Source organism: Carassius carassius, chromosome 12, assembly GCF_963082965.1.
Source record: "Carassius carassius chromosome 12, fCarCar2.1, whole genome shotgun sequence".
Lineage (NCBI taxonomy): Eukaryota > Metazoa > Chordata > Actinopteri > Cypriniformes > Cyprinidae > Carassius > Carassius carassius.
The window spans coordinates 4,242,292-4,265,210 of NC_081766.1; the positions used below are offsets into that span (position 1 = coordinate 4,242,292).

General features: G+C 35.2%; 1 protein-coding gene across 2 annotated transcripts; it reads right to left on the reverse strand.

Annotated features, from left to right (window-relative positions):
- Window positions 1–743: 743 nt before the first annotated feature.
- On the reverse strand, window positions 744–21,925 carry LOC132154542 (nuclear receptor ROR-beta-like). Of its 2 annotated transcripts, none has more exons than XM_059563136.1 (10): window positions 21,655–21,923; window positions 14,482–14,567; window positions 14,085–14,226; window positions 12,402–12,869; window positions 10,364–10,485; window positions 10,129–10,261; window positions 8,771–8,878; window positions 6,843–6,953; window positions 6,563–6,675; window positions 744–4,202 (listed from the first exon to the last, which is right to left on the reverse strand). In XM_059563136.1, exons 1-10 carry the CDS (start codon window positions 21,659–21,661, stop codon window positions 4,041–4,043), a joined length of 1,452 nt encoding a protein of 483 aa, XP_059419119.1. In that variant the 5' UTR covers window positions 21,662–21,923; the 3' UTR covers window positions 744–4,040. The 2 variants fall into 2 exon arrangements, with proteins under 2 accessions (XP_059419119.1, XP_059419120.1); XM_059563137.1 differs by lacking the exon at window positions 744–4,202 and adding an exon at window positions 5,874–6,088 and having other exon boundaries at window positions 21,655–21,925.
- Window positions 21,926–22,919: the final 994 nt, after the last annotated feature.

The following is a 22,919-nucleotide window of genomic DNA, read 5'->3' on the forward strand; positions in this document are numbered from 1 at the left end:
CGGATAAAAGCGTCTGCTAAATGAATAAATGTAAATGTAATGTAATGTAATGAGGCGTAACTATCTGATCTGATTGGCAGATTGAGTGCGTCGCGTTGCTTTCAAAAATACAAACTATCCAGCTTCCGGGTTAATCTTTATCTACCCGTGTGTTTAAAAATAGTTTAGGCTGAGATTATTACTAAGTTTTGACTAAAAACAGCAGTCAGACAGAATTATTTAACTAAAAATATTTAATAATAAAATTATAATATTTTTTTTTTATAAGTAACTTAACTAAAATAAAGTTCAGTGAAGCAGACCAATCAAAAGGGACAACATTTCTTTTTCAAGGATAAAATCCATCTTTATTATTTTCTTTTCTTTCATTAAGTCATATTCTGTGTCATATAATTCAGGCTGAAAGAAACTATAATGGTAAATTATCAGAAAGAAGAAAGGTCTTTGACACTTTGTGATTGACATTCACAAAAAAAAAAATCATATATATATATATATATACATATATAATTTTTTTTTTTTAATATAGCTACAGGACACAGTGATCAAGAATACAGGTCTCCTATTCGGTGCAAAGTGTGTATGTGTGCGTTATATGTGTGTGTGTGTAGTCGGCAGAGGATACTGGTGAGAGAGAGACCAGTCATCTTCCTGAGAATAAATCTTTGTGTGTGTGTGTGTGTGTGTGTGTGTGTGTGTGTGTGTGAAACACACAGAGCAGAAACATTTCTTCTACAAAAATGAAATAAACATGAAACCACAGAAACTGCTTTAAAGGGTGACCGAATGAGACAAACACAATTTCGTTTTAACAGGAAGCCATGCATCAAAGGCCTAGAGATGGGGATTATCAAAACAACACATTTAAAAATACATTACACAGACAGAATTCCCATACTTCTCATCCTTAAACAAATGCAGGCTACACTCCTTGACGTGAGAGGTTGTAATGTTGGGCACACAAAAAGAAGACAGATTTCCTTTTGTTCATTAAAAACCGAGATACAAGACCATATTTTATCTTTCATACAAAATACAAGCTCATTCGTTCATCTGAAGCGCTTAAAACCAGTTGTGTAGTATATATAGTAGTACTATAAACAATTCCATCAACCTTGACTCAAAGGAGTAGTGGAGAACTCTGTCGAAGCAATGTTTTGGTGCATGAGTATGGAAAATACGATGGAAGAATGCGATCCAGGTCACAGAAATGGACAAAAGGAGATACAATCAACAATTTACAAAATAATACAACAGAAACCACACTGGCCACGAGTTGCATCTGTACCTGAAACCTGCTGGACTGAGCTTTGATTGAATCTCTATTTCTCTTGTTCTTTTCGTTCGATTTGTGAAAATGCTTTAGCATCTGAAGACCATCAGACAGGTGATCCCATACGAGGAAGGTTCTCATAACGTGAGACTGGGGTCATCAAGGTCATCCCAGCTCTGTGTGTGTCCCAGAGAAAAATGTCAAAAAGCCATCCAGCCTGGCTCAGAATAACTGTCCGTCTCCTGTAGGCGTTTCATCCAAGTCACTTGTGGAGGGCAGTTCCGGAACAAAATTCATGCCAGTTCATCTTTTGGATCCAGTATTCCCATGCACATGCTGGAGGCACTCAAAAGCCAGCTGATGAAAGTCCTGGCTTTTTCATTTTTAAAAATTTCTATCTCTCTTCCTGCTCCACCTTTCTTTCTCTTTCTTGACTAAATATACTAATTTATTAACATTCCTATTCAAAATAATCTTTTAGAAATGTCCATATAAATTAAATGAACATTTAACTGTTTCTTATTCTAAAGTGGCATTTACAAGGGAAGGGGATGTGGGACTGAGGTTTCTCATTGCATAAAAAAATTATAATAATTAAATAAAAAAATAAGGTGCAGCACCAAACACTGTCAAAATGTGCCTGAGCAAACAAGAGCATGTGTGGGTGGAACAACTGTGTCAAATATTTGCCAGCAGTCTGGTTCTGGAAGTAAAAACTGTTTTGGAGCGGCAAGGTTGTTAATTGATTGTATATTATTTTGTTACAACCAATTTTTTTCATTTCAGCTTATGTTTAAAATAGTGGACAGTTTTATTTAACAGTGGAATTTGTAATGAGAACTATTACCCATGATGCTGTGCAGACAATTACACCAATCAGTCGCACCCAACAAATCTCAGCAAAAGAGCTTGCAGGGAACGCAAATGACATGAGTCAAAATACTTAAATATTTATGTATGTAAGTGCATATTATGAAATAAACTTAAATATACTGTTTCTACTGATTCAATCCAAAACTTTTAATTAATCGTTTTGTATTTCACCATCATTAAATTGATTGTCAGTCGCAGTGCTTCATGGGTTTGTAGTTTTAATCCTCACTAAATACATTAATACAATCTTGTACCTGTGTTTTTGCCCCTTTTTTTGCTTCAGCTAAAAGATTATGTTATGTAGTAATTCTCCCTGTAGCTTTTTGGTTTGGCTCATGGCTTGAAACACTTTAACAAAGACAAAATCACTTCGGGGTAAAAAAAAATTCTTCCAAAACTAACACTGCTGAAAAATTGTATGGACACTAATGCACTCTATTCTTTATAGTCATGCCATAATTTGCAAACCCTTTATATAGAAGAATTGTTGAATACATTTTGCATATAATTACGTGTTAATGCTAAACACTGTTGCATTTAGAAGTTGTTTACTAGAGTCTAATACTGTACTAATTGTGACAAATTCTGCTGAATATGAGGTATGAGGTCATGTAAATAACTGTTAAAGTGAGGATTGTGTGGTTGCTGTTGTGTTATTGTAACAAAACAAGTTGTTCACAAATGTTTGGCTATGACTGCATGCTTATTCTGATTACCAGGTGGATGACTAAAACCTGGTTTGTTTAAATATCTGTAAAGGAATATTCAAGGTTAAATACAAGTTAAACTCAGATGCTATCAGACACAGTTATGAACTCTAAGGTTATGAACAGCTGTTTTATAACTGTACAGCTGCCCCAAAGGCTTCCTCTATAAGTGCATTTCTGTCAATACTTGTTCGTTTTCAGAGATGATTGAAAATATTTTTGAAAACATTTTTTCTAAATATATTATTTTCAAAATTATTTATTATTGATTACTAATGATTATTATTAAATTAAACAATTAAAAATATAGATATTTTAAACGGAGAAATGAGCTTGACTTGTATTTAATGTGGAATGTTCCAGTAGTACCGGTAACATTGGTCCCTTCATTTTTAATAAACAATATGGGCACATCAGTTTTTTTGTTTGTTTTGTTTTTCCAAGTGGATCGTCATAAAGTCTCATAAAGCATAACGCATGACCAAAAGTGCATTGTGTACATTCGGTCTCAAATCAAAATAAGTGCTTTTGGGATACATTCATGATTTGTCTGAGGGCGAAAAAGTGAGGGGAGAGGGAGGAAACAATGTGATATTAGTGCTTTTAGAGTGATTCGGCAGGGAATAACGGGTGACGTCACCTAGTTTGTTGTAGTGTTGTGCTCTCCTGAATGTTCATGTGGAAGAGTTTTATCCTGTTAAATTCTTAAAATGATATGACCTCTTATAAAACTTCTTTAAATATCTCTGTGTACAGATGCAGAAGCAATAGTGCCATGCTTAGACATCAAGTTGGGACTAAAGCCTTTGCAAGCATACATCTGTACACAAAATATATTTTCCATGAAATAAAAATGGATTTGAGAGCGCAACTCCAGGAATAATCCCATTATGAATGAAAATGTTTTGTGTGTGGTCGAATCTGAAATATTTTGTTGGCCCTTATGTTTGTGTATGAGTGTATGCGCAGCAGGTTAAGGGTGTATGTTTGTAGTGTATTGTGTGTGTGTGTGTATGCTAATAGTGCTGCAACAGACTGAGGATTCTCCCTGGAGGTTTTTCAAATGTGTTCGTTGAAATGCTGTTTTTACATGTAATGGCATCTCTTTCCTTAACACTCACTCGTAATTTCCCCTTCACACTCTGTCATTCCCTCCCTCACTATCTCCCTCTTTTCCCCCACTCTCTCTAACTGTTGGTGGAGTCAGGGAAGTTGATCTCACTGCCAAACACTTCCCTGTACAGAGGCGGGAAGCTGTAGGCTGTTTCCGGGTGAACCAGATGGAAGAACTCCAGCTTGTCAATATGCAGGTTACAGATGGACTTCATCTGCGGTAGTTTGGACACCATCTGCAAAACACAATAGATAGACACTTCAGCCAACAAACTAAAACTACTGGATGTCTTTTGCATGGCTATTTAGTAGTAGCAAATCAACCAAACAGTGGAACAGAAGTTATACTACTGTTCAAAATTTTAGGGGCCACACAAGAAGTCTTTATTTTATAATCTTTTATATTAAATCAAAAATACAGTAAAAATGTGATTGTAACAAGTCTGCAGTTCAAGTTTTTGAATTCCTGTTTTCCTGAGTTTCCTGGTTGATCTATTCTCTTAGTTGTCAATAAACTCAATAAACTTTAAGCCCTGTGTTCTCCTCAGTTTTGTATGATGTTGGATGTTTTGTGCCCATGTGGATGTTCTGTTCTCCCTGTTACTTCCTTGGACTCCACTCCTTCATTACTACAGCCACATGTAATATAATATAGGGCAAAAGTTAAGATTTGCAGTGATTTCAGTTTATATTTTTCTATTTATTTATTTTTCTCCTTCCTTCCTGATGGATCTGCCAACAGTTCAACTCCTATGCCTGGAACAGGTAGATTGCTCCCTTGAGGACCACATAAGGGACTTTATCAACCTGGTAAATCTCAACCCCTTCCCGGGGCGAGGCTGACTTAATAGAAAATGCACAGTAAGTGGCCCGGGAAGATTGTAAGATTTTTGGTTCTGTGCTATCCTGCACGTAGAAGGTCCTCAAGAATTTGTGCATTTGTGGAGTAGGTGCTGGAGAATAATGGATCTGTCCCACCGAGGACATCTCCAGCCCCACTCCCAATCCAGAGCCCAGCCAGCCATCACCATCAAGCTATACAGAGCGTCTGCCTGAGCCCACCGCAGACGGAGAGCCAGAGCACGCCACGATCAACAAGCTATCCCAAACAAGAGCGACAGTGCGGATCATCGCCCTGGAGCCAGAGCCTCAAGGCACATCTGACCAGGTGCGTGAGCCGACAACACAGTGTATCGCCTTGGGTTTAATACTGGACATCAACTGCTTGGAGGGAATTCCCACCCACACGCCCGCCGCCGAGGATGAGCTGCAACTGGCCTCTGGATATTATGAAGAAACTAAAAGATATTTATTGTGTGGATTTAATAGACTGGTTTGGGGAGTCTCTGCTGGTTCTGCCCAGCTCCTATTCCCCTGTTCCCTCCCAGCCTCTCTCCCCCACTTCCTCTCCTAAAACCAGCCAGTTCCTCAGCCCTGTCTCTGCTGTCTCTCAGCTCACCGTCAGTCAGCAACATCCAGGCTCTCTGATTCGCCTCGGGTCTGCCAGTCTCCAGCTCTACCTTGGCGTAAGGGTCCCCTATCTCCACCTCCGGCCTCTGAGTCCTGGACTCCACCTCGGCCCTTTGACCCATCTCCTCCTTGGCTCCTAGCTCCCTGATCTCCACCGCTGAATGTCATCCCAATCGCTCCACCGTCCCTCTGGCTCCAACGTGTTTTTCCGGATACCCGCCTCTGCCTTGTTTGCACCAGCTGTCTGCTCCACCTTGGCCCTCCAGAACCTCGATGTCACCCTGGCTCTGCGGCTCTCCGTCTCCATCCTGGGCTCCTTTCCTCAGCTCCATCTCCGTCAGACGACCCCCTGGTGTCGCCAGCCCTACCTCCACCATGGCTCCTCCCCTCTAGCGACTCCATGGTGGGCCGCAGTCCTGGCTGCAGTCTCGATCTCCACCTGGCTTCTCCCAGGGTCTACTCTGTCCTGGCTCTATGGACTGTGTCATCTCCCTTTTGCCTGCCCTTCGCCTGCGCCTCATCCTCCTCCTGAACCCCCACCCAACCTCCTCCATTGGACTGTTCGGCGTGAGGACGCTGTGTTCTCCTCTGTTTCTTTGTCCTGTATTAATGATGTTGGATGTTTTGTGCCCATGTGGTTGTTCTGTTCTCCCTGTGGATTTATTAAAATTACTTCCTTGGACTCTACTCCTTTGTCGTGTGATTAATACTACAGCCACACGTAACAGTGATATTATGAAAATTTCTATTTTCTAACCTCTTCTATTTGAAATCTGTTTTAAAATGTAATTTATTCCTGTGATGCAAAGCTGTATTTTCAGCATCATTACTCCAGTCTTCAGTGTCACATGATCCTTCAGAAATCATTCTCATATGCTGATCTACTGCTCAAGAAACATTTATTATTATCAAAATTGAAAACAGTTGATTCACAAATCAGTTTAATTTAATAACTCACTAAATCACAAATTATTTTAGGACTTGAAATTAATTGAATGAGAACGTTTTGTTACTCTCCTTGGTTGATTCATAATATTAGTGCTTTAATAATTGTATTTCTTTTTCTTAAATATTCTTGAAGTTCAACTGTATATCTGTAAAGTGCTCTGTGTGTATGGTTCGTCACCTTATCCAGTTTCTCGATAGTGGCTCTGTTCATGTGCAGGCTGTGCTGAAGAGCCACGTAAACCTTCTCCTGGAGCTTCTGCACCTGCTGAGACTCTGTCAACCACGGGCGATCTGAGTGCCACACAAACACAGAGCAGAGGGGTTTTTTATTCTTGTGTGCAAGTCTGAGTATAGCACATATTATATTTTTTTCCGGAAGCCTATAAAAGCAGCTTTATAAACCTTTGCTTCAGGGAACGAATCTCTAAATTGGTAGCAGACGTGTGTGAGATTCTGACCTGGAGCCAGCAGGACCGCAGCGCTGAATAAAGCCATTTCCTCCTCACTCAGCTGAAGACGGCTCAGACTTTTAGCCAATTCAAAGACAGCGTTCACCAGGTCATCACACCCTACAAAGATATGTACATGCTGGTTACCATGCTAAAGACGAAGAAACAAATTACATTTCCATTGAGGGCCTTAACTTGCACAGAATCTGATTTTATTCAGCATGAAATTATTTAATGGATCTACTGGGTTCCAATAATTATGAAGGAAATTATAAGATGTTCTGGGTAGGGCTGCACGATATTGGGAAAAATGACATTGCGATATTTCATTTTTCTTCGATATATATTGCGATATGAAATCTAATCTAATTTTTTCTTTAAAAAAAATGGGGTCAGCACACTTACATTCTCATTTTAAATGATTTAAACATCGACACCATCGTGTCAATTGATTAATATGCGCGAGGGAGAGAGAGCAAGACAGCGCTCGTGTTGTTTGAAGACGGCTCTCTCTCTCTCGCGTGCGCTCTCTCTCTCTCTCTCTCGCCCTCCGCGAATCACATTCGTCACGGGCCGGGGAGCAGCTGGCCCGTACAGTTAATGAATAACGGATCAACTACGACAGCCTACATCACACATCCTGCGATGTGACTATCATGGATTTGTTCATCACGATATCGATGCTTAAACGACACATTGTGCAGCCCTAGTTCTGGGTACAAAGCTTTAGGTTATTTGTGAGAATAACACAGTTTTAAGCATTGCTTTATCATGAATATCATAGTTGGCTTCTATGTTTGTATTGTGCATTTTATCATAACATTAACAACGCATTTAAAGTTGTGATGAAACAGAAGTATCACTAAATATATGTTATTTTCAGAAGACAATTATGATATTTTAATTAAACATTACAAAATCGTTTAAAAAATCAATTTAAAATGGCTTGGATTAATTGTTCACAAAATCTGTAACATGCATTCAAAAAATAGATAGGATGAATTTCATTTCATGCTTTAAACATATACAATTTGAAAAAAGCTAATAAAAATATGTGGTACAATCTAAAAATAATTCTAGCAACTTCTTTCAAAGATAAAGGTTTGTATTTGATATATTATGTGACGAGAGTGCTTTCTGCAATGCATCCATTTAACTTTGATGAGCTATTACTCACTCGAGCATCGCTTGTATTCACTAACTGGGTTAAAAACCCATTAGCTCTTGTGGCTTATTGATTCATGACGCCTCTGCTCTTGCTCTTAAGAGCTGCTGGTGTTTTTCATTATAAGGTAAAGAGGATGTGTTTGATGTGGAATAGTAGAGAACTGAATACTGCCTACTATTTTTTAACAAACAGTTTCACATTATATATATATTCACATAAATAATAACGTAGTATGTTAGCATGCTATTCTGAGTTTGCATCTGGAACTCTAGTTTGCATCTGGAAAGTAAAACTGAGTGCATTAAATTATGAGATGCCTGAACCCAGTATGAATGTGTTATATATTGCACATTTAAATCAACCATAGCTATTCTGTTTACGCTTTACTTAAAGCCTTTATATATAATGCTTTGTTAAAAAAGGTTTTAATGCATTAATTATGCCTTGTAATGCACCTAATAATGCATTGAATGATTTCATGAGTAGCTGTAACCATAGTTATTATACATTATAATACTTATCTATTCACTGTTGCACTTTTATGAAGTATAATGCATTAAAACATGTGACAAACAAACCTTCAAATGTTATAATGCATTTTAACATTAGATACAATTATTTAGGAAAAGATATAATGTATTACAATGTATATTATGAATATCTTCATGATGAATTAAACAAAGGCTTCAAGTGTTACCACTTATACTGTATACTTTTGAAATAGTAACCATTAAAATGCATTATATTCTTTACATATCAGGACACTCACCAAGAGCTTTGAAGAGCTGAGGACTGGCGAACTTGCCATCAAAAAACATTGTGTTATTTGAAGAGTTGTAAGCACGGCACATTCGAATCAACAGGATTTCCAGACATCCTGGAAAAGTAATAGAGAGAAAGAGAGTGGCCAAAAAACGTGATGGTGGGGGGAACAGAAAAGACAGAGGACAGAGACAAAAGGAAAAACAGAAAGAGAAAGATAGAAGAAAGAAAAGAAAGAAAGAAAGAAAGAAAGAAAGAAAGAAAGAAAGAAGAGTAGTTTTTTTTGAGAAAATTGAACATTATCAAAATGAAAAGTCATTGTGTTTGTGATTGTTTCAAATAACGTTAAGAAAAAGGAGTTTTATTTAGTGAAGTGTTTTTTTCATACGGTAAGCACAAAGAGTAGAAGTAGACAGAATGTTGGAGAAACAAACACAAGAGGAGACAAGCATTAGTGCAAGTATCAAGAATAAAATTGAACACAGAAAAACATGAACTGAATCCTGTGGGGTGAATTCATGAAACAGTTGTGCATCTTTTGGACATCATTCTGACATAAAATTCACTTTTTTTATGTAACCATGTACAATCGATCTTAACCAGCCACTATATGTTAGGAAATATCACTTTTGCATGAGCATTAAGTTTTTGTATTGCATCTATGTAGATTTTTATCAACTCTGGAAGCAGAAAACCATCGATTGATGGTAAAATAATGAATAAGTGTATTCTATCCAGACATATATCCAAATACAGTGCAGTCGAGCACAGTTATTTTAAAAATAATTATTTCAGGTGTTTGGTATGGAAGCTTTTTTTTTTCAATTAAAATCTACAAATTCAGACTTTTTTATCCTCACAATTCTGAGAAGAAATTTCATAATTCTGAGTTTATATCTCATGTTTCAGAAAAAAAGTCAGAATTGTGAGATGAAAAAAAAGTGAAAAAATAAGACACAATTGCCTTTCTTATTTTTTATTCGGTGGCAGAAATAAGATCCCATAGTGTGGATCACTATGCATCCTTCACAACCAAACATTCTGCATGACTGAACAACGCCTTGTGCAAATTTGTGGGTGTGTTTGCATTCGTCATTATCTGAATTACATCATGTCAATATCTGCTCTCAGAGTATCCTAGATGTAGCATGAAAGATGATGCTCATGAAACTCAGAGTGTTCTTGAATGGTGTTAGAACATTACTAAATGTGATTAAACTAATAAAGAGATTGAAAGGCCGCCCAGGGCCACATCAGAAATGCCACATCATGGCATTGAGTGGATAAGGTGATGCGAGTGAGAAATCTGTTGTATAATCTGGGATTAACCATCTGTAATCCGTGTGAGACAAATGCAGCACTGACCTGCTTTGAGCAGGATGATCTGGTCATTCTGGCAGAGGTCCATGAATCCAGAGATGCGTTTAGCGAACTCCACGACATACTGGATGGCGTTTGTAATTTGCAGGGCACACTGCTGCCACATCCATTCTGTAGACTGAATGCACCGAGAGTGTTAATACATCCGTTAACAAAGAGACACAAATCACATGATTGACTATCTGTTTATGTATTTGTCTGATATAATGATGGGGTGTACCTTGAGCTGAAAGCTGCGGGTTTCTTCAGGAGTGTAGAGGTTCCAGGTGAGTTTTTTCAGCTCTTCTGTGGTGCACTGACTCGTCTCCAGGTGAGACTTCACTACATTTTGAGTGATTCGCTCTAAACAGATATTCAACACATTGACACATTTGTCTTTAGTATCGGTCTATCTAGATATTAATAAATATAAAAAAAACAGATATAACAAACAAATAGTATAAAATATGTTATATAGATATACCTTTAGATAGATATTAAAAGTACTAATTGTTATTAAACACACACACACACACACACACACATATATATATATATATATATATATATATATAGACAATTATATAATCTATAAAAATAACTATATATATATATATATAATACGTATCTAAAAATATATTATAAAATAAATGTTATATGTAAATTATACACTATAAGTAGATTAACATATACAGATTTATAGACAGATACATAAATCTGTCTATAGTTCTATTTATCTATAATTTATAACAAATATACATATATATATATATATATACATATATACATATATATATATATATATATATATATATATATATATATACATACATGCACACACAATAGATAGATAATTGCATTTTTATTATATTATATTACACAATTATCTATATTTTTATATAAAATTTAGCTAAATCTCTTTTCTAAAATTTTATTAAATTTTATTTAAAAAAAATAATTTGTGCCTGCACAAGAGGATTTTCATTGTATTATAGTAATAAACATTTGGAGGAAAATTATTATTAAAATAATGTCAGTATCTTATAGGGCTGTCACTTTTAGTTCGAAAATCGATTGCATAATCGATCGGACCAACCAAAAAAAGTTTCGAAAATGAAAATAGGGAATCGATTTTAACCAAATATGTACACTATTAATTTTAAAAGAATTAAACAATTTAAAAATATAGATGTAACAAAACTCACAAACAAGCAGAAAAAGAAAATAAAGAATTCCGAAAGTGCAGCATACGTTGCGAAAGCTAGACAGAAAATACCAGAAATTTTTACGCGCCTATAAGACCCAGTGACGTCGAAAGCGACCTCTTATGCTGCGTTCACACCAAACACGAATCGAGCGTCTGGAAGGAATGATTGCAATGTTAAGTCAATGTAAAGATGTCTGGATGTCTCGCGGCGCGGTAGACACGAATTCGCCTCATTCGCGCATCTAGTTACAGGAGATTCTGAGTTATGAAAAGGAACATTGCAAGCTGACAGCGACCGGCTTTGTGGAGGAAAATTGACCCCCACCTTGCGCAGCTGTACCTGAGTGTCCCTGGGACATCAGTGCGGTCAGAGCGCGTCTTCTCAACAGCTGGACATAATAAAAAGTGAATTAAAAAAACGCTCTGCTCTGGACCCCGAAAATGTTGATCGACTTATTTTCCTGTCCAATAAATTTGTAATGGCCCTAGCCTTTTTGCACATTTGATTATGCCTGCCAAGTGTCACCTAGCCTAAGTGTCGGTTACGTTCAATAAAAAAACACACATAGCTTGTTCTCAAGTCCATTTAAAGTTTCATTTTTGAACAGTTGTTTGAAATGGATTGAATCATTATTTAAAATAATCTTGGAGATTTTTGAATTGCCTAAATCATAAATGCAGCCGGGTTGAAGCCTGCAGTGATGTTTTTCTTTTGTTATGGCAGCTGTCCCCTCTGCATATATATATTTTTTTGAGAATGTTGCACTCCTGTTGCTGTTTGTTATTCTGCACGAAACTTCATGCCAATAAGTAAAAAATATTGCTGACTTGTGCGTTTCCAGCGCTCTCTCTACGTTCGTCTGTTATTTGACGTTGAAAAAGGAAACGTCTTTTTTTTAGACATGGAAAATCGATTTACGATCGATTCAATGAACACTTATGTCTTAAAAAAAGAAAATGATTTTTTTCACAAAAGTGACAGCCCTAGTATCTTATCCTTGTCATATTAGCATAATGATTCAAATGAATAAAGGACAAGATCACAAAATGAAAATCTCTAATGACAGCTCACCTATGTCATGTAGAGAGCAGTTGTCTGGTAGAGATCCCAGGAAAGAGTGTGTAAGAAGACTGTTTTCCGGTACAATATACTCATGCTTCAATTCCGCCAAATCCACTGTGCTGGGCTCTGGAGAGCTCTGATTGGACGAACTTCCACTTCCAGCACTCCCGGACCCTCCGCCGACCCCGAGCATCTCCAGAGAGCAGTACTCGCAAGCCTCCTCTGGGGTGAGAGGCAGGTCAAACAGCAAACCTTCAGGCAGTGTGGCGATGTCGTCCAGGTCACTGAGGTTAGAGCTAGAACCACCACTGCTGTACGGCCGACTGTGTGTGATGTCTTCACCCGTCTCTTCACGGTCATCTGATGCCAGACCACCACCCAAACCCGCCAGGCAGTCCCGAGACAGCTGCTGGTGCCGCTGCACCTCTGCGTACAGGCTGTCCCGCTGTTTCTTTGACATCCGGCCAAACTTCACCGCTACAGAAAGAAAAAGTATTGCATATTCACTTAGTATAATTTACATTATATATAGCATTTATTTACAGAAGTTTAAGATCTGATTTTATTTATTTATTCATTTTGAAGAAATGTAATATTTTATTCAGTAAGAATGCAAAAACTGATCAAAAGTTGCAGCAAAGGCATGTATAATTTCCATTTGAAATAAAGATTTCCATCTCAAATATATACTGTTCTTTTAAAATTTCTATTCATTAAAGAATCATGAGAAAAAGGATCCATAAAAATATTTTTTTTTTAATTGATAATTTTATATATATATATATATATATATATTTTTTTTTTTTTTTTTTTTTTTAATTGATAAAAAATAAATATAAATATATATATGCTTCTTGATCAGCAAATCAGCCTATTAGAATGACTGCATATTAATAATGAAAAATGAGCATTTAGTTTTGAAAATGGAAATACAAAACTTACAAAACTTATTTACAATATTATAAATTTTACTGTATTTTTGATTAAATATATGAAGCCCTGGTTGGTATAAGAGGTTTCTTTCAAAAACATTGCCAACCCCAAACATACTTATCAGTATTGTATATTTATTACTGTATTTATGACTGTTTAGTTGTATTTTTTGTTATTTGCTAAATATTAATGCTATAAATAATTGTATTTATAAAAAACACTAATAATTAGTATAATATAATTGTTACATGTTTGTTAAAAAATAGCCAAATAGCACTTTTGTTTTGTTCAAAATATATTTTCTCAAATAAATATCTCACACAAATATACAGTACAGAAGTTTATATAAATAAATAGATGTATTCTATTTCTAGGGTGAAAATAAATTGCTCTTAATTTATCTTCAATATATATGGGGTCTTAAATTCACACTTCTACTGTAATTCTATTACACTGAATCATTAAACCAAAGAAAATTATTTGTGTCATCTGATACATAAACCATTAAGTCCTGATTTAAGACCATCCATAAATAAAATATATGATGACACAGGTTTTTGTTTTTAATGAGATAATGCACACATTTTCACATTAGGATCATCAAATCAGGCTCAAATTGTGACTGAATAATACCATGTAGTTGCAAAAATCATAATTGTTGACATGAAGTCCCCCCCAGCTGCCTTTGACCCTGCCTCTCCTCATATAGTACTAATATCTGAGTCATGGTTCCTAATATTCAGTTTTCGTTGGGCTCACCATCACGGCTCATGCCGAGTGCCAGGCACTTCTGCAGGCGGCAGTGTTGGCAGCGGTTCCTGTTGGTTCGGTCGATCTGACAGTTCCTCTGCCGCGAACACGAGTACATGGCATTGTTCTGCTGGCTGCGGCGGAAAAACCCCTGTAAAACAGAAACATGGTTACCTCAGCATGGTTATTAATATCAGGTGCAGCTTTCATAGGTGTACCCTGGTGCCACATGATGAACATAAAGTCATATATACTGACCCAGAAAACAGATGCATACAAATAACATCTGGGTAAAACATAAGGAGGGACAGAGCACAAAAGGGTAAATTTGAAAGTGCACATCTAGGATAAGAAAAAAAGAAAATATGATATTATAATCATTAGGGTATTAAGGCAAAATTCTTACCTTGCACCCTTCACATGTAATAACACCATAGTGAATCCCAGAGGATTTGTCACCACAGATTTTACATGGTATAACCTCAATTTGAGCTGAAAAAACAAAAACAAAAAACAAACATTGTTTTAAGAATTAAAAGGAAGATGATTCCATGATACACAAAGAAAAGCACATTTGCAAAAAGAACTGTATTCATCCAGAGTGAGTAAAAGGGCTGGCATAATCATTCTGTACCCCTCACACCCAGCCCACTTCCTTTTTGAACTGAACTTACTCATTCAGTAATGCTGAATAAAGGCGTAATTTTTGTTATTTTAAAACCAAAATGTATTTTCAATGCTTCAACAAATTCTAACTGACCCTCTGATGTCACATGGACTACTTTGATGATGTTTTTCTTACCTTTCTGGACACGGACAGTATACCGTACACACAGCTTCAATGGAGGGACTGAGAGCTCTCGGACTAAATCTAAAATATCTTAAACTGTGTTCCGAAGATGAACGTCGGTCTCACTGGTATGGAACGACATGAGGGTGAGTTATTAAGGACATAATGTTCATTTTTGGATGAACTTACTCTTAAATATATCATACATCTATCCACATTTCCTTGCATGATTTCTGTATGGCACATCAGTACATACAACATACTGTCTTTTTGTCAATTGTGTATTGTTTTTACATATTAATTTTAACCCACTTATTTTTATTTTGTTACACACTTTTGACTTGTCATCGATGCTCTGAAAGTTTCTGTCACCAAAACAGATTCCTTCTGTGGGTACACACACTTGGCAATAAAGCTCTTTCTGATTCTGACATACACCACAAAAAATATCAACCAATGAAGATTACAGTCGGATAGAGAGAGATCTCTCACGCTCTGCATGGCATGAAGGACAGAAATAGCCAGAGGATTGATTTTCTGACTGAAGGGTTTATTATGAGACCTTGATACGATTCATATGATCAGTGGAACAAAGTGTAGTGACTTTTAGAAACTAGATACCTGGCAAACATGCCGACAGATATAAAACCCATATTAAATTGTATACATTTAAGTATAAAGTTTATAAATAAGTATATAATTATTGAATTAAATTTTTTTTATAAAAGTGATAAAAAAATATTATATCAATTATTATGCAATAAAACGTATTTTCATATTTAATTATATTTGTTTTTATACATGCAAACATTTATTTATTAAAAAACTACATAAATGAATAAATAAAAAATAATAAACTAAATAAATAAATAGCTCTGTGATAACAATTACACATACACAATTATTATGTAATAACAGATTGTTTTGTGCTGTCAAACAATTAATCACCATTAGTTGCATCCAAAATAAAAGTTTGTTTACATAATGTGTGTACTGTATATTCATATGTTTATATAAATACACACACACACACACACACAGTATATTTCGGATGCAATTAATCATGATTAACAGCACTAATATTTTTATATTTATATTACATTTATGTTTTTTATATGTAACCATGCTTTTAATTTTTGACAAATACTAAATAAATTTTTTTTATTAATAAATGGAAAAATAATTGAACTAAATAAAGAAATGTGTTTTTATATATTTAATGATAAATGTTTGACCTAAAATCTTCACATTGATAAAAAAATTGTATAAAAATGTCAAGCATCAATTTGCCATATTATATATATATATATATATATATATATATATATGGGAAATTGATGCTTGACATTTTTATACACTTTTTTTTATCAATGTGAAGATTATATATATATATATATATAAAATGAACTTTCTTACATAGAATTAATAAATCACTGAATGAAAAAAATACATTTGTTTTGTGATAGTAACAATTATTATACAATAATTAGCTTTTTTCATATTTTGCATATAGTGGTGGAATGGAATAAACTAAGCTAGCAAAAACACGATATGTAGGAAAAAAACATCCTCCATTTTGTCTTTCTAGCTCTGTCAGCTGAAAGCAATGACCAAGATACACTGTGGCATGCAATGGAAAATCTGTAAGCCCTTGGGTGCCCCTCCCGTACCGCTCTCTGTAGTGTTATATAACCTTCGTCTGCAAACATTCCACAAACACGCCATTCAGGGCTGCTCAGTCTAATAATGCAGATGTTCCACCTCCCTGCCACTTCTCAAAGCCTATTGGTTTAAGTTTGGGCAGATGTGTCTGTGATTGACCAACTCAGTGTCGCTCAATTCAGCTTGGCTGAATGCCCATGTGGACTCGCTGTCCTACTGACATACTTTCTCAGTGAAAAGGGGAGGGCAGCTGTGGGCGGATCTTCACGCATGTAATTTTAAATAGGCCTTTCCCTTTTCTTTGTTAAGGTGGAGCTGGTTTCGATGAGAAGGAATTACTTTTTTGACATTTGACCTTTTATTATGACATTATTTTATACATTTAATTATACACGTGTAACCCAAAAAAGTGCATTAACACACAATATGTCTGTGTGTATGTATGTGTGTGTGTGTGTGTGTATATACAGTACAGACCAAAAGTTTGGAAACATTACTATTTTTAATGTTTTTGAAAGAAGTTTCTTCTGCTCATCAAGCCTGCATTTATTTGATCAAAAATACAGAAAAAATTTAATATTGTGATATATTATTACAATTTAAAATAATTGTTTTTAAATTTATTATACTTTAAATTATCATTTATTTCTGTGATGTAAAGCTGAATTTTTAGGATCATTATCACATGATCCTTTAGAAATCATTCTAATATGATGATTCATTATCAAAGTTGGAAACAGTTCTGCTGCTTAATATTTTTTCAGAACATGTGATACTTTTTTAGGATACTTTGATGAATAAAAAGTAAAAAAGAAAAAGAAGCTATGTTTTTAAAATATAAATATTTAGTAAAACAATATACACTACTGGTCAGTAATTTGGGGTCAGTAATTTTTTTCTTTCTTTTTTTTAAATAATATCAATACTTTTATTCAGCAAGGATGTGTTAAATTGTTAAAAAGTGATATTAAAGAAAATATATTATTAGAATATATATATATATATATATATATATATATATATTTTTTTTTTTTTTTTTTTTGAATAAATGCAGTTCTTTTTAACCTTTTATTCATCAAATATATTAGACAGCAGAACTGTTTCCAACACTCATAATAAATCAGAATATTAGAATGATTTCTAAATGATCATGTGATAGACTGGATGTTACATGTGACACTGAAGGCTGGAGTAATGATGCTGAAAATTCAGCTTTGCATCACAGGAATACATTTTTTTTTCTATATTCAAATAGAAAACTATTATTTTAAGTTGTAATAATATTTCACAATATTACTGTTTTTTCTGAATTTTTGATCAAATAAATGCAGGCTTGATGAGCAGAAGAAACTTCTTTCAAAAACATTAAAAATAGTAATGTTTCCAAACTTTTGGTCTGTACTGTATATATATATATATATATATATATATATACAGTACAGACCAAAAGTTTGGACACACCTTCTCATTCAAAGAGTTTTCTTTATTTTCATGACTATGAAAATTGTAGAGTCACACTGAAGGCATCAAGGGCTATTTGACCAAGAAGGAGAGTGATGGGGTGCTGCGCCAGATGACCTGGCCTCCACAGTCACCGGACCTGAACCCAATCCAGATGGTTTAGGGGTGAGCTGGACCGCAGACAGAAGGCAAAAGGGCAAACAAGTGCTAAGCATCTCTCGGGGAACTCCTTCAAGACTGTTGGAAGACAATTTCAGGTGACTACCTCTTGAAGCTCATCAAGAGAATACCAAGAGTGTGCAAAGCAGTAATCAAAGCAAAAGGTGGCTACTTTGAAGAACCTACAATATGACATATTTTCAGTTGTTTCACACTTTTTTGTTATGTATATAATTCCACATGTGTTAATTCATAGTTTTGATGCCTTCAGTGTGACTCTACAATTTTCATAGTCATGAAAATAAAGAAAACTCTTTGAATGAGAAGGTGTGTCCAAACTTTTGGTCTGTACTGTATATATATATATGTATATATAAAACGTACATATATATATATATATATATATATATATATATATATAATGTACACACAACAGTTCTTTCTGGTTCTTGAATCTGATTAGCTGAGAGCCTTTTCCAGAGGCGCTTTTTTTTTTAAAAAAATTTCTATTTAAAACCTGTCCATTTAAAATAACGTGTGTGTGTGTGTATGTGTGTGTATATATACATACATACATATAATTTACATATATGTATATATAAATTATTATACAATAATTGTATAAATTCAATAAAAAAACAACATGGGTCTTTTCTATTAAACCTACTACATTAGCCATTTAAAAACAGTTAAACATTTAAAAGTGATTCTTGAAGAGTTTCCATTGCACTTCATGAGGAATCCTGACCTAAAAATATCTAACGTACTCATCTGTTTCATATTAGCATCACTGAGGGATCATGATCCTTTAGTTTCCACAGCCTCTTACTTTCTAAATGCCATCTGTGTGATATAATGGACAATAAACAAAAAATAAAGACAGATGAAGAATGTTTTTTATGTGCATGGCGATTCAGGAAAAAGGTTCAAATGCACTTTAAGTGGCAGCGGCTGTTATCTGTGTTAAGGTACAGGTAATGTAATCCAGCTTTGAGAAAAGAATACTGTGTTAAGCAGTAAAGTCTAACTTGGTGACATAACAAGACGGCAGATTAGATTAAGGAGAAGAGCATAATGCAAAAGGAGCCACTGACCCAACAAATTTCACAAGAACAACCTTTTAAATGTAGACAGTTGTGTATCATTTTTCATTTTTGACTAAACTGCATATAATAAGGTGTAGCCATGTTACTAATCACAAATGAATTTTCTCTCAATGATGTGTCTGTCTTGTCACAGTGATGAGAAGAAGCGTTTCTGGTCACATGGTTGGCATATGTAGGCCAGAGTAAAGAGCAATGATTTAACACCTCACCTATTTTACATAACACATCCCCGGGTCTCGCTCAAGCAATATGAAATCCTGATAACTTTATGCAGATAGACCAGAATTACACTCTAGTTTCTGGTAAGACGGCCGGTCAGTGTGTCAGTAAGTCACTTTTGGTTTCTGCTGTCTGGTTGTCATGAAACCAAGGTCATTCAAGTCATGTTCACTTTAAAAGGTGCACTGATACCAAACTAAACAGTAGGAGAGGAAAACGGTAATGCTATAAAATAAGATCCACTCATCTAATGGCTCTAAATGGGAAAACAGCTTCTTTTCTGTATGTATTAGTCTGTGTGTGTTTTCTTTAATATGAAACGATTATCGTAATTTTAGTGTTGACTAAATAAAAATGAAGCCTTATTATTAGAACAGAGAGGATGTGAGTTACATAATGATCCATGACACAAAACAGACCACGCAAAACTTCCAGGATTTATACAAATAAATATTCCTGACAAAGTGCAGATCTGCTCTTTTTCAATAGAGAACATAACCTGCTACAGCCTTCCTGTCCTCAGCTGGCCTGTGAACATGAGCCACGCTGTGTATATTTAAACACAACCCCACCTCACAACAGTATGTCCGGACATGTACGCCTGCAATTGCCTTAAACATTTGTTCAGAGAGCAAGCAAAAAGAGAGACACATAATCACTTTGAGCTTACAGGCAAAGAGTTTGGATCATTAGTTAAATTAAAAAGAACAATGATTAGGATTTGAAATTTACTCAAACCCAGGTGAAGAATAAGAAGAAGCCAAGAATCTAAAGCTAAATAAGTCTGTTTTGTTAAGATTTTGCAAGCAGAGACAGAATTTGTTCATTTTATTTTATAATATATTTTAAAGAATGAATGAATTACATTTTCACATAAAAAAAAAGAAAAGAAAAAAAAGAGAATGTGCAGAGTGGTGCTTATAATCATTTAATTACATATTTAATTCTAAACGAATAAACGCTTTGATCCAGAATTTAAATAATTCCACTATGTGAGAGGAAAGAAAGTACAGAGTGGAAACTGTCTGGAAAAGCAATGTGTTATGTATTTTATCATCATTATACATAAATATTTGCTGCTGAGAAATAATCTGTCAGAGTTTTGGAGTTCTCAATAATTTTTTTTATAAAATAAATAATATATAATACAATAAACATTTCCATGTAATAACTACATTTTTAATTAATTTTATATGTAATTAAATCCATCACATTTTTCGGTATAATATAAAATGTAAATAGAATAAAAGATTTTAAATTCACGCAACCATGCGTTTAATTTTTGCATATTATATTCATGCATAATGAAAACGTGTGTTTATCGACAAGAATTTATAGAAAGTCACTATTATGCACGCATTTGTTACATTAATAGGTGAGTTTGCTTATTGTCTAGACTCTAGATCAAGATCGGAGTTCAAGTTCAAACTCAAGTTCATGATGGAAGGCAAAGGCGGTGGCCATCATCACCAACAGACCGCATGTGTCTGCAAGACTCCAGCAAAGCGCCTCCCCTCGCTCGCGCTCTATCTCTCCCTCAGTCCCTGCTGTGAATGCTGTGTAATGCTCAGTGACATAACTAGGTCAGTAGAACAGCAGGTTCGAGCGCTGCTCTCACACACACAGCCGGCCATGCTGCCCTGCGAAAACAACAACACGCAGCCGACACCTCCATCTCCAACATTTACACTCAACAAAATATCGCAAGAACCGCATAAAACGAGGGTTTAACTCACAACAAGTCGTGTTTACAGAAACATTAAAGTTTATTAAAGTGACTGCAAGCGTCACCACATTTTATTCACCAAATACGTGTAGTGTTTATATTTTCAGAGGATATATTATTACTCGATACAGAAAAAAACATTCCACTAATTTGACTCTCATTACGTAAAAAAACAAACCTTTTAAACATGCCAGAATCACGACCAGTCGTGATTTTGACACATTTTTACATCTTACAACGAATCACTGTATCGTTTGACAAATAATGGAACGGCAAAAACGTTTCAGAGTAACAAGTGGTCGAGTGGCGACTGTGACAGGAAAGCAGTGCATAAAAACATACGTGCACACATTTCTATATATATTTGCTTAAAAAAACTGTTTAAAGTGCGTTTTAAAAGCAACATGCAAAGTCGGCGTAATAGTTCAATGTTATACAGTGCTCCGAATATCTTACCTCTCATTTTGACCGCGGTTTCTTGATTCTCCAAAGTTTATGGGGTGCGGAGTAATATTGTTCGGACTAAGTAGATAACATAAGACAGCTACCTAAATGAAACTTTTCAGCTCCGAATGTCAGCATTATTAGGAAAAAAATTATAAGAGAGCTCCTCAAAGTAAATTCGCAAGGTAAGGTCTACTGTTGCGCTTCGGTTACAAAAAACTAAAGTCGCTCTCGACGCGGTATGAATCGTCGTCGTCGTCGTCCTCCCTCTCCTCTCACTCTATCCTGCTAAGTGCTAACCTACTTTTCAGCCGCGTGGACTCTCGCATGATCTCACTGCCGCGCACTGCTCACGGGGACGCGCATCCAGTCAACGCTTAAGGTGGGACTAGAATTCGGCCATTCAGAGTGATTTTCTCATTTTAACAGTCAAATGTAATTAATTTAATGTAAACTAGTTTCAAGAGGACAACGGACTTTGTCATAAAGGCATACATTATTTGATTAATTAATTAAAATTAATTAATGAGTTTATCGAGATTTTGTACAAGTCTTCTATACATTGTCCATGCATAAAAATATTTACATTTACAAAGTTCTCTACAATTTAATGCAAAAATAAATAAATAAATAAATAAAAATTAATTAGAAATGAATATTTGTCATGGCCAGCCAAATCAAACGCTATGTGGGACCACCTAAATAAATAAAAAATAAAAAATAGTATTAAAGTCGATAGCTACCGCCAGCTCTGTGGTTTTTGACATATCCTTCAGAATATATTATTTTGTGTTAAGCATAAGAAAGAAATTAATACAGGTTTGGAACAAGTGGAGGGTGAATAAATGATGACAGAATTGTCATGTTTGGGAGAACTATCCCTTTTAAAATCATTATTAATTATGTTACTTTCCTGTTAAATGTCTGTCTCTATTGTATAAAGCACTACAAAAATGAAGGTGACTTGGAGTAAATAAGCCTTGGCTTGGCTTGTCTAATGTCAGCTAACTCACGGAGTCATTTTACAGTGTACAGTTCACTGGAAACATTTGAAATGTCACATTTAAATGTTGGTTGCGTTTAAAACTATATAATCAATGCCAGTTCTTTCCTATGCACACGCCAACAGACACCCATTAAAGAGACAGGGTTGCTCTGCAAAATGGCCATTTTATTAATCAAACCAGGCAGAAGAAATCCCTCAACCAAAAGGTATAAATAAGAGCCAGTCCTATAATAATGGCAGATGGTTATGTAATCCTTGGAGGCCTGCTGGA

Coding starts and splice junctions, on each gene's coding strand:
- LOC132154542 (XM_059563136.1), bottom strand. Junction 10,486..12,401: donor CTGCTCTCTACATGACATAG/GTGAGCTGTCAT, acceptor ATATCTGTTTAG/AGCGAATCACTCAAAATGTA. Junction 8,879..10,128: donor GATCATCCTGCTCAAAGCAG/GTCAGTGCTGCA, acceptor TTACTTTTCCAG/GATGTCTGGAAATCCTGTTG.